Below are 12,635 nucleotides of genomic sequence, written 5' to 3'. Positions count from 1 at the left end.
ATGACAGTTCAGAGGATTCTCTTTTAAGTCTGGTGTTCTGTTCTGAAATTTGATTTGTCCTTTTAATGTGTGTTCATTTTTTTGATTGTATCCTTTGGTATATATGGTTGTGACTATTTTCTTCCACTATTTGATCTGAGGAAGTGGGTCTGGCCCACGAAAGCTCATCATCTAATAAACCATCTTGTTAGTCTTTAAAGTGCTACAAAGTCCTGTTTTTTGTTTCAGCTACACCAGACTAACACAGCTCCATTTCTATCACTAGACCATGTCTTGGCTTCCCATGGGGTCCTCATGTACAGAGATACCAACTATAAAAAATCGGCAGGGAATAGGGGAAGTGCTGAGGCTCTGATACCTAGTTATCCACCTCCATTGTTCAAAGAGATCGTCAGCTCCCAGGCACCCAATATTGGACCATTTTGGCTCCGATGGTTTCTCAGGGATAGCAGGATAGGATGGTTTCTCCGCGCAGAAGGATCACCATCCCCGGACCCTTCTGCATCTGTTTCCAGAATTCCGAATCGATTGCACCAGGGAGAAATTCTGACCCAACAGCCCCACATGTACCACGCCTGAATCCAAGTCCAACATCCACATGCTCACTAGTGCTGGGAAATATCAGGTCCGGGTCCAAACGTTTAGTTCAAGCAAAGGCTAAACAAAGGACTCGTTCCTATTCCTTTCCGACCGAGCACTCGTATTTTCTCTGTCCCAGGCTCTTAGAATCCATCTCGTAGTTTGGTCTGGGCTGGCTGCTTGCCCAGGGGATGTCTTCCAGGAAAATAAATGCACTACATCTTGGAAGGATGCTCCCCAGCTCCCATGCAGACAGAGATCACATGGGGCGCGATGCTTTCCGAGGAACATCGGGTTTTCTTGTCCAGAAAAATTATTAATAAGCTTTCCAACCCTCTGGAACGAAGGGCCCTGGTTGCTGTTTTAGTTGGCTCATTTTAACGGGGGGTGGAGTGGGCAGGTTGGCTCTCGTTTCAAGAGGAGGAAAACAAGTGAATTTTGTGAACGGATTTAAGGTGTTAGAAGATCAAAGCTCGGGGAGTGTTGCTCGGAAGCAGAAATTTCCCTCTGGCTGCAGCCTGGCAAAGGCCAATGCAGAGGATGTGCAGGTATTTTTACCGAGCCTCATTCGAGCCCAGGTAGTCATTTCTGATTTGGCTGGAGAAAGGCTCAGGAGCCCTTCTCTGAGTAGGGACTTGGAGGTGGCCTGTCCCCTCTGCCTTCCTTCACCGGAAGAATCCGCACCTTGTTTGCTGGTCAGGATTTACAGCTGTTTAGGGACTCCCACCCCCACGCCGGGGCCAAGAAGGGACGGAGCCGTTCTCGGGCCTGACGCAGGCAGCTGCTTGCGTTGCTGACGGATGTGGGCCCAGACGGCACTTGGGAGAAACCTCTGAGAGGAAAAGGCTCTTCCTCGCCGGGCTGCTCTTTCCTGCCTCCCACTTTCGGGTCTCTCGGGGGCCCGCGCGGCAAAATTTGGACCCACACGCGGCTCTCCGAGCCCTCCCCCGCTGCCTGGCATGGAGCTTCTGCTTTGATGCCCCGAGAGGAACCAGGCTTCAGGCTCAGAGGTGGCTGGATCCGAGTTTGCATCCCCCCAGCCAGAGTCTGAGGGAGTCCAGAGTTGGGGGGCTGGTGCAGGCCCTTCCCTTGCAGGAATGTGGGGATGGGGGGGGGGTTAATTTACTCTCTGGGGTCCCAGTTCCTATCTCACCCTCCTCCTCTCATTTGCTTCTGCCCTCCATAAGTTTCTGCACCATGTGTGTGTGTGCACGTGGGTGTGTGGGTGCATGTGTGCACATGCATGTGTGTGCGCGTGCATGTGTGTGTGCAAATGCATGTATGTGTGTGCGTGGGTAGGTGGGTGCATGGATGTGTGTGTGCGCGGGTGAAGGCATCTGTGCGTGCGTGCATGTGTGTTCGTGGGTGTGTGTATTTGTGTGTTTGTGTGTGCGTGCATGTGTTTGTGTGCATGGGTGCGTGCATGTATGTGTGTTTGTGTGCGTGGGTGCATGCATTTGTGTGTTTGTGTGCGTGCGTGCATGTGTGTGTTTGTGTGTGTGTGTGTGTTTGTGTGCGTGGGTGCATGCATTTGTGTTTGTGTGCGTGCATGTGTGTGTGTGGGGGGGGGGGCACAGGGCTCCGAAAGGGCCTGCTTGTTTCCATGCCCCGTCTGATGCCGGGCTGGGCTTTGCAGGTGGAGTGTAGCCCCCTGTCCCTTCCAAAGCTCATAGGTGGGTTAGTGCGGGGCACACACAGCCGCAGGGCCCAAGGCCTGGGAACCGCAGGGTGTGTGTGTGACTCTGCTAGCTGGGCAGAGGCTTCATCCCTGCTGCTGAAATCGCCTCAGTGACATAAGAGCAGCCGCCCTGGGTCAGACTATTGGTCCATACAGCCCTGTAGCCTGTCTCTGAGTGCGGCTGGTCTCAGCTGCTCCGGAGGGACTGAACAGAACAGGGCAGGTACGGAGCGATCCATCCCCTATCGTCCAGTTCCAGCTCCTGGCAGTCAGAGGTTGAGGACTCCCAGAGCAGGGGGCTGCATCCCTGAGCTTCTCGGCTAGTAGCCTTTGATGGACTTGTCCTCTATGAATGTATTCAATTCTTCTGGAACCCAGTTAACATTTGGCCTTCACAACATCCTCTAGCAGGGAGTTCCACAGGTTGTCTGGTGATTGCAGGAAGAAATACTGCCCTGTGTTTGTTTAAAATGTGCTGCCTGGTAATTTCGTTGGGGGATCCCATGTTCTTGTGTTACGTGAAGGGTAAATAGTACTGGCCAGTCACTTTCCTCACACCAATCATGATTTTATAGGCCTCTCTCTTATCCCCCTTAGTCGTCCTTCTCTGAACAGTTCCAATCTTTTTAAGAGGGATGTGAATGGTTAACCAGTTAACAGGTAAGCATCACCCAGTAAGGTTAACCAGCACGGACTGAAGCAGCCCCCCTCCCACCACAGGCAGAGGGGTTGCTCCAGCCCTGTGGGGCTGGGCAGGGGCCGTTCCAGCCTGGCTGGAGTAGCCCTTGTCTGTGGTGGGCCCGGCCCGGCGCACCACCAGCAGAGGTGCGCTAGCCTGGCCAGAGCAGCCCCACCCACGGCGGAGCGGGGGGGGGGGGGGAGGAGCTACTCCAGCCCGCCCACCCCCGTTTAACCAGTTAACTAATGAAATGGGAGTCGACATCCCTCCTTTTCCATCTTTCCCTGTGCGGAAGCTGTTCCATGCCCCTAATCGTCTTAGTTGCCCTTTTCGGTACCTTTCCCAATTCTAACAGATCTTTCTTGAGATGAGGTGACCACAGCTGGGCAGTTTTCAGGCTGTGAGCACGGCTTGGGGTGACAGAATGGCGCTGTGATAGCTTCCATCCTCTTCTCTCGCTCCGTCCTAGGGATTCCCAACAGCCTCTTGGCATTTGACTCTTGCGGCACGTTCAGAGAATCCCAGAATCCTAGAACACTAGAACTGGCAGGGACCTCCAGAGGCCATCGAGTCCAGCCCCCTGCCCTCGTGGCAGGACCCACTACCCTCTAGACCAGCGGTTCCCAGCCTTTTCCAGAGGGGGACCCATTTTGACAATTCAGGAAGACTGGGTGACCCAAGGCAATTCAAAAACAGGGGGGAGGAGCGGGGGCAGAGCCACCTGGGGAGGCACGTGGCGACCCTTTTGAAATAGAATGGTGACCCATATTTGGGTCCTGACCCATAGGTTGGGAAACCCTGAGCTAACCTGCTCTTAAATATCTCCAGTGATGGAGATTCCACAACCTCCCAGGCAACTTATTCCCGTGTTTAACCACCCTGTGTGACGTAGTGGGGGTACCTGGCTGGTTTCTATGCTGCTGGCTCTGGGGTAACCCCCACTGGCTGCCGTGGGTACCACGACCCAGCAAAACAGGATGAGTCACTATGCAAACCAGTATGGCCAGACACCCCCCATGGAGAGGAACAAAGGAAGGTGGATGCTGCCCTGGCTGGGGGCAGGGCTGGAAGAGAGTTAGTTAGTTGCTGTCTGGGAGCATGGAGGAGACAGCCTAGGGAGAGGGGCTGGAGTTTAGGGGCCCAGTCTCCCCCATCTCAAGGGGGCCTGAGGCATCCTAGCCCAGCTCTGTGACCAGATTCCATCTGTGCTGTGCTGTATCCTGGAGAGGCAATAAACTTCCTCTATTCCACCGGCTGGTGCAGTCTGTTTGTGCCATTTCGGGGTGCAGGAGACGGGGGACCCCCAACGCGCCGTCACACCCTGGCAGGCAGGAAGTTTTTCCTAAGGTCCAACCTAACCCTCCCTGGCTGCAATTGAAGCCCATTGCTTCTTGTCCTGTCCTCAGAGGCCAAGGAGAAGAATTTTTTAGATACTTGAAAACCGCTATTGTGTCCCCTCTCAGTCTACTCCTTTCCAAACTAAACAAGCCCAATTCCTTCAGTCTTCCTTCATAGATCAGCACTGAGGTGATGTTTTCTGAGAACATAAGAACGGCCGTCCGGGTCAGATCAAAGGCCCACCCAGCCTGCATCCTGTCTGCCGACAGTGGCCAATGCCAGGTGTCCCGGAGGGAGTGAATCGAACAGGTAATGATCAAGCCATCTCTCTCCTGCCATCCATCTCCACCCTCTGACAAACAGAGGCTAGGGACACCATTCCTTACCCAGCCTGGCTAATAGCCATTAATGGACTTAACCTCCATGAATGTATCTAGTTCTCTTTTAAACCCTGTTATAGTCCTAGCCTTCACAGCCTCCTCTGGCAAGGAGTTCCACAGGTTGACTATGCGCTGTGCAAAGAAGAACTTCCTTTTATTTGTTTTAAACCTGCTGCCCAGAACGATCAAGGATGTCTCTCTTGAGTGGTTAACACAGTGGTCCCCAGCGCGGTGCCCGTGGGTACCATGGTGCCCGCCGGGGCATTTATGTGTGCCCGTGGAATAACCTGGGCCGGTCCTGCCCCCGGGCGCATGGCACATGCGCGGTGCTGGCCCTGGGCGCGTGGCACATGCGCGGCCCTGCCCCCAAACGCCCAGCGCATGAGTGGCCCCGCCCCCAGATGCCTGGCGGCCTGGAAAGGTTGGGGACCACTGGGTTAACAGCTCTGATTTTTATCTGCTTAGGTTTAAGTACCCATTCTCCAGATACTTAATGATGCTCTGTTTCCCACCCCCTCCCCTTCCCCTCTCCTATTTATTTCAAGTTTTCATATCCCCAACTCATAACGCCGGTCATCTGAAGAAGGGGGCCGTGCCCACGAAAGCTCATGATGCCATCTACATGTTTTGTTAAGCTAGAAAGTGCTACCAGACCATTTGTTGTTTTTTTCTGTAACAGACTAACTCGGCTACCCCCTGAAGCTCATTTACACTCTGTCATGCTGGATGTGTTATTGGGATCGCGCCTTCCCAGTATAGATTACTTTTATTGGCACTGAATTTCATCTGCCATTTTCATCTGCCCTGTCCCCCCCCCAGTGTAGAGAGATCCCTTTGTCACTCTTTGCAGTCAATTTTGGATTTAATCTTAATTCTCTGTAAATTTGGCCACTTTACGGTTCACTCTTTTTTCCAGCTAATTTATGAACAGGTCGAACAGAACCAGATCCCAGGGCAGATCCCGGGGACACCTCGCTATTTACTTCTCTCCATTGTGGAAAGTGAGTTTTAGTCCTATCCTTTGTTTCCAGTCTTGCTACCATTTACTGATCCAGGAGAGGATCTTGCCTCTTCCCCCAGGTCTGCCTATGAAGAGCCCTTGGTGAGGGACCTGGTCAAACGCTTTCTGAAAGTCCATGTACCCTAGATCCCCTGCATCACCCTTATCCACACGCTTGTTGACTTCCTAAAGAATTCCAGCGGACTGGGGAGGCGTGATTTCTTTCTACAAACACCCTGTGGACTCTTCCCGCACATACCGGGGTTATCTTTGCGCCCGATAGTTTTGTTCTTTATTATGGTTTCCCAGAAGTGGCCATCAGGGACCCCTGGCCTGTAATTACCAGGATCAGCACCGATGCCTGTCTCAGCTGCGGGGATTCACCGCTTTGGAGACGCTGCTGGCAGCTCTATCTCAACAAACTGAGCCCTGCCAGAGTCGAGAGAGCTGTGCCTGGCTGACGACTGGGGATGGTGTGACGTAGTGGGGGCTGCTGTTGTGTGTGTGTGTGTGTGTGTGTGGTTGTACCTCAGTCTCCCTCCCCTCCTTTGCAGCTCTCTCTGCATGAGGGGGTGGAGGCCAGGCATGACTCACTGGGGAAGTATGTCAGTCGCACCTCCTGGGGACCAGGTGACAAAAAAATTCACTTTGGGTCTGGGAGCAGGACAGTGGAAGAGGCGGAGCTGCCTGGGGCTCAGGGACCAGTTGCTGGGGGGTTTCATTTAGTCTTCATTGGGGGAAGCATGAAGGAAGCAGACTGAGGCAAGTGGGGGGGGGGTTCGAGGATCTGTGAACCCCTTTTCCCCATGAGGACATAATCTGTCTGCCCTGGCTCCTATGTCAGCATCATATGCTGGGCTGTATCTTTGAGAGCCATTAAACCTTCTACCGGCTTGCAGAGTCACATCTGGCTGCAGATGGGGGTGCAGGGTTGGGGGCTCCCCGTTGCATTGTCAGACACACAGCAAACAAGCAAGCATCTGGTCCCCCAGCCCGGTCCCAGGTAGCTTTCCTGCCTAACAAGGTGTGTGGATTCCACTGCTTTCCCATATGCTATTCCACGGGTGGCTCCTCCCAGTGGAGCGTCTGAGTCAACGTGATGAAACCGCAGCACGCGTGTGGCACGCCCAGGCTAATCCTGGTCCCATGGAGATTAGCACCAGCTTCGCCACCGACTCGAACGGGAGGAAAAGCAAACCTGGGCCAAGCCTCCAAGCTAGCCTTATTCATCCCGCCTCCTCGTGTGCCTCCTCCAGAGCCCGACACCCCCGCACCCATGCCGTGCACTGCACAGTGTCCGTGCCAGCGTGGGAGTCCTACGCTGGGGACAGAAGAATCCTAAGAGAGGCTACAGGCTGGGGATCGACTGGCTAAGCAGCAGTTCGGCAGAACAGGACCTGGGTAAGGAGGACAGTGGGTGAGAAGCAGGAGATGAGTCAACAGGGCGCCCTTGTAGCCAAGAGGGCTAATGGCATATTGGGGGCATTAGGAGGGGCATTTCCAACAGATCTAGAGAAGTGATCATTCCCCTTTATTTGGCTCTGGTGAGGCCACACCTGGAGTATCGTGTCCAGTTCCCCCCACTCCAGTACAGAAAGGATGTGGACGCATTGGAGAGGGTCCAGCGGAGGCAACCAAAATGATTTGGGGGCTGGAGCTCATGACCTACGAGGAGAGGCTGAGGGATTTGGGCTTGTTTAGTCTGCAGGAGAGCAGAGTGAGGGGGGATTTGAGAGCAGCCTTGAACTGCCTGAAGGGGGGTTCCAAAGAGGCTGGCGAGAGGCTGTTCTCAGTGGGGGCAGAACAAGGAGCAATGGGCTCAAGTTGCAGTGGGGGGGGGTCTAGGTTGGAGATTAGGAAAAACGATTTCCCTAGGCAGGTGGGGAAGCGCTGGGCTGGGTTCCCTAAGGAGGGGGTGGAATCTCCATCCCTAGAGGTGTTTACGTCCTGGCTTGACGAAGTCCTGGCTGGGCTGATTTCACTGGGCTTGGTCCTGCTTTGGGCGGGGGGCCGGACTGGATGCCTCCGGGGGGCTCTGCCAGCCCCTGGGGTTCTAGGATTCCCATCCTGCCTGTCTTCAGTCACGCTGCTCCCCCCCCCCGAGCCTGTTTGCACCTTGGAACGCGCTCACAGTTCACCCCCCAGTGACTGTGCGGACTAGTGGGTGTGGGGATCTCCTCAGGCCGGGTGATCTGGGAACAGGAGCCCTCCCTCCCCTGGAAGCAAAACTGGAGTGATCACTCCTCTGAGCGGAGAGTAAGCGGGTAGGGGAAAAAAATTTCATTCTGCCCAGTTCTGACCCCGCTCCAACCCTGGGGGGCTCTGGAGACCCAGAACCAGCGCCAGCCTCTGCAGGGTCTAGATCCACTCGGCTCCAGACCCGGGTTCCGGATGGGTTGATGTCTTTCCCTAGCTAGACTAGAGGTGGGCAGGAGGGACTGTCAAGCACGGCTCTTTGGCTGGGTTTTGCGATGCCTCGTGGCCGCGTGAACGGGAATTCGGTGCCCACCTCGACCCCGCAGGCTGTGACAATCTCAGCTTTATGGGCTGCCTGTATGGGTTGTTCCCGCACGGAGCACAGGGCGCGCCCCGCCGCACGCAGCGGCAACCGCTCTCGCAAAACCCTGCGTCGGAGAAACGGGACGTTCCGGAGGCCTGGCCCTGCCCCCTGGCGCGCTCTGCCCAAATAACCCCAACTAACCAGATGGGCTCAGGGCCAGCGCCCGCACGGAGTCACTCGGAGAGCCGGGGGGGGGGGGGGGTGACGAACGCCAGGCAAGGCCCCACGCGACTGAAATCAGGTGAGGTGACAGCACCGGTGCCCAGCAAGATGAAACATGAAAAAAGTCCTAAAGGCCGGCTGGAGCCACGGGGGCTCTACGCTGCTCCGTGTCCCCCCAGGAGCCCTCCCTACACTCAGTGGAGCTGCACGAGGGATGAACCCAGCCAGTGGGATGGTAAGGGGCCTCCGCCAGGGCAGCCTTCAACCCAGTGTTTGGAAGCCGCTCTGCAAGGAGCTGCCTCGGAGCCAAGCAAGGAGTCGTCTCCGAGCTCTGGCAGGGCACAGGCAGCGAGCACCCAAGGGACAGGAGCTCGGGAAGGTGCTTGGAAGCCAGATCACGAAGGCTACATCTACCCTGCACCGCCGTCGGAAATCAGCTCCGCCACGGGAGCTGCGCAAACGGCGTCTCTTATTTCGAAAGGGCTTATTGTCCATTTTGGCCTAATTTCCTCTCCCCGGCGCCTAATTTCGAAATAATCCGCAACACCGAAACGTCCCTGCCTCCTTGGGTGATGAGATGTACAGGGACGTCGGAACAGCGGGCCCGAAATAACGGGCTTGCTGCGAAGACGCGGGATGGCTATTTCGAGAGACTCCGGTCCCCCGAAATAGCGTTGCCGTGTAGAACAGCGGTTCCCAAAGCTTTTGGCATCACGCCCCCCTTCTTGATTTTTGAGAAACCCTCATGCCCACCCCCCAAAAATAGCAGCAAAACTTGGGGTCAACTTGGGGGGGTGAGTGGCTGGGTCGCCTCGCGCCCCCCCTGGAATTTCTTCATGCCCCACAGGAGGGCACGCCCCACAGGAGGGCACGCCCCACACTATGGGAACCTATGGCGTAGACGGAGCCTAAAGGTCTTAGACGTTGACACCAGACTGTTGCCCATCCAGGTGTCCTGGGCAGGTAGGAACTCCGGCCTATCCTCCCTCCATTCTCCCCCCTCTCCGTGCCCGTCACAGAGTGCCTGGTGGCCATCGGGGAAGGGTGGCGGCCCTCCCACCCCCATGCCGGCGCACCCCTTACCTTCAGCAGCCACTGGGTGTTGTTCTCCATGACCCTCTCCAGCTGCTGCACGCGCTGTGCCGACCAGTGGTGGGTCGGCAGCGTGGCGGCGGGCGAGTCCCCCTGCAGCGTGTTGGCGCCGAGAGGGGCCCGCGGCGCCGGGCAGGGCTGCGGCTCAACCTCGGGCAGGACGAAGGTGTAACTGCAATGCCCCTGCTGGACCCGGTGGTGTCTCCTCCGGCCTCCCCCAGCCGGCGCCCTGCGCTGGCTGCCGTCCGTCCAGAAAGCCACCGTCATGCAGGCAAAGGCCGCCAGCTGGAGACTCACCCCCTGCATGGTGCGCCGCCGGCAGCAGCCGCTCCGCACGCCTCCCCCGGGCAGGGCCGAGCCAGGCTAACGCCAGGCCCTGCGCTGGCTGCTCTTCGCCGAAAGAGGCCGAGGGGCCGGGGACATGGCTCTCAGGCAGCCGTTTTCCAGCCGCTGTTTGCACAGAGCCGGTTGGTGGGCTCTTTAAAGGACGCAGCTTTGGCACGTCCTCCGTCCTTTCCCCTCCACGCGGTGCCCACCCCCCCCCGGCTCTTTTATCCCCGGCCTGCCTCCGTCCCGGCCCTCTTGCTGTTTTGAAATGGGTTTAAAAACAAAACGTCCGGCCTTTTTGCTTTCCTAGCCCACGGCCGGGAGCTCATGTTTCACACGTGATCACGAATGGTCACCCACTCGCACCCCCGCCTGCCTCCCCCCGCGCCCAGCCCGCTTCCCCCTCCGCCTGGACCCTGGCGCTCGGCCTGCACCTCCTCCCAGGGACCCCAGCGCAAACTGGGAAGAGAAACGCTCCGGTTCTGCCCGCAAAGCCGAGGGCTCCGCTCCGCTCCAGCTGAACACTCCCCACTCCCCCCCTGGCCCCGGCCCAGCCCCATTTCCCAGTCAGTCCCGCCCCGATCCGCCCGCGCCATGACCCTGCCGGGGGGCAGGGATGTGACAGGGAGGCAAAGCGAATTCCCTGCCCGTTTCTGTTTCGACGGGGCGAGGCGGCTGGGGCCTGTAGCTCCCTGGATCCGCTGCAAGGGAGGCCCGCGGGGGATCCAGCCCAGCCAAGGCTCTTCCTCGAGCTGGAGGAACACGGCCTTCCAGGGCACTTGGCGAGTGATTTAGGGTCCCCGAGGGATGCATCTCGGGTCGGCCCCGGGGCTGCCAGATCCTCTTTAGAAGCAAAACTCCAGCCCTGCAGGACCAATGAGAGGAGCCGCTCGGTCCCTCCGGCAGGAGGAGGAGAACCCACGAGGCTGGACCGCGCCTTTCGGGAACTGGGGCAGATCCTGACCCAGAGCCCCCGTTACCTCTGGGGGGCCGGGGGTGCTGCAGAGCTAGCCCGCCTGGGCCTGACTCCGCCGGGGGGGCCCTGTCCCAGCCCCCAGCCTCGTGCCCTGGGGAAGCCGCCCAAGGTTGGCCTGTTAGGGAGGGGCAGGCAGGCCAAACCTCTCAGATGGGGGGTAGCTAGGTAGACAGCTCCTCTGCCCAGCCTCCACGTGGGCCTGGGACCCCTCCTCAGACCATGTCTGGAGTGGCCCAGTTCTACCAGCCCCCGCCCCCTTATTGGTGCGGGGCTGCAGTTTGACCCCCCCCCCCCGACAGTGTTTGTCTCCTCTTGCTTGGGGGGCACTTTGACCCCCGTGTTTCGAGGGATTCCTGCGTCGGCTCGGCTGGGATCGAGGTGCCGGTGTGGTGCCTGGGGGAAGGAGGTGGCTGAATTCTTGTCCCCCCGCTCCAGCCGCGGCGCTTGGCCTTGGCCCACACGCCCATGGGCAGCGCCAGGCCGAGGTGCTCCGTTTGCTGGCCAGGTCCCGTGGGAGCCAAGCGCCCTTCCCTCAGCCTTCCTCCCTCCCAGCCCCAGAGCGGGGTGGGGGGGGGGCCGGCGCTAGGGTTCCCGGCCCTGGCTGGAGCATGGGGCCGGGTGAGCAGATGGGGCGACACTCCAGCCTTCCCCCCCCCAAGCATGAGATGGGGGGAGGTGGCCCCTGACTTTTCCGGCCCTGGAGCACAGGGTGGGGGAGACCGGGCAGCGCCGGGCGCCACCTTCGAGGCCACCAATCCTGCCTCCGTGGGGCGGGATCCCAGGCAGCCCGGGGGCGGGGACGAGGAGTGAAGGTCGGGCACTGGGGGCAGAGTGTGGGCAGGCTGGGCTGGCCGTTTGGGAATGCCATTTCTCCCCCTGCCTCAGACCCACCGCCCCTGCCCCTGCCCCTGCCCCTGCCCCTGCCCCTGCCCCTGCCCCTGCCCCTGCCCCTCAAGCTGGCTCTGCCCATAGCCAGTGACATTGGGCTTTTGCAGGGGTTGTCCAGCGCCTAGCGCCACGAACGACACAAAGAACGGCCTCCAGGTTATCGCGGGGTGGGGCTGACCAACCGCACTGCCGATAGCGGGGGGGGGGGGGACTCACATGCTGGCTGCCCCCCGAGGGGCTGGTCTTGCCAGCGGGAGGGCCCAGCTACGCTGTGGTCAGGAGGGGAGATTGCAGCTCAGGCAGGTGCACCGGTGCTGGCTTGGCTCCAGCCAGCTCGCCTCACAATAGCGGTGCAGTGGGGGGGTGGCAAAGGCTAGCCCCCCCCCCCCCCCCCGTACCCGACCTGCTCTCGCACCTGCTGGCTGCTGGGGAGACAAAACCAGAGCGAGATGCTGGTCGTACCCCGGCAGGGCTCCCTCGGTCCAAGTCCTAAGGGCTTCTCCTTTGCCCCCAGGCCGGCGATGGGCAGCCCACAGACCACAAGCAGCTCCCTGGGGTCCCACCTGCGGCCCACGCGGCCCTGTCTGCCCCCCGCCCTTGTGCACCTCTCGTGCACTGGGGCACTGGCGCCCCGCTCTGCCTCCCCCCCCTTTCGGAGGGGCGAGGAGGGGGGCAGAGCGCCAAGGAGACGGGAGGGCGGGGAGGAGCAGGTAAACGCAGGGTGGGGGCTGCCGGGCCCCAGTGCGTGTGAGGTGGGGGGGAGGGGTCCGTGGGCCGCAGGTTGCCCACCACTGCTCATGCGGCCCACGGAGAGGAAGACAAGCCACTCCTGTGGCCCACCCACTATCCCTGGCTGCCCAGCGCAGAGCTCAGCCCTCGTGGGTAGCCGTCTTCCTCGCCCTCAGTTTCCCGGCTCCCCGACGTGCCCGTCCCATTCACTTCCGATCCTCCCTCCCCTCGCCGCTTCCCCCACCAC

General features: G+C 59.1%; 1 protein-coding gene across 1 annotated transcript in view; it reads right to left on the bottom strand.

Moving 5' to 3' along the window:
• Positions 1–10,276, bottom strand: part of ANGPT4 (angiopoietin 4) — a 46,011-nt gene extending 35,735 nt beyond the window's left edge. The window contains exon 1 of the mRNA XM_075900894.2: positions 9,460–10,276. Within this exon, the coding sequence (XP_075757009.2) occupies positions 9,460–9,774 (315 nt within the window). The 5' untranslated portion in view covers positions 9,775–10,276. The remainder of the gene's footprint in view (positions 1–9,459) is intronic.
• Between the last annotated feature and the right edge of the window lie 2,359 nt (positions 10,277–12,635).

The sequence above is a fragment of the Pelodiscus sinensis genome, chromosome 17 (assembly GCF_052426305.1).
Source record: "Pelodiscus sinensis isolate ZL-2025 chromosome 17, ASM5242630v1, whole genome shotgun sequence".
Classification (NCBI taxonomy): Eukaryota; Metazoa; Chordata; order Testudines; family Trionychidae; genus Pelodiscus; species Pelodiscus sinensis.
Note: the sequence above shows the minus strand (reverse complement) of the source record. Positions and strands in the feature narration are given on the sequence as shown.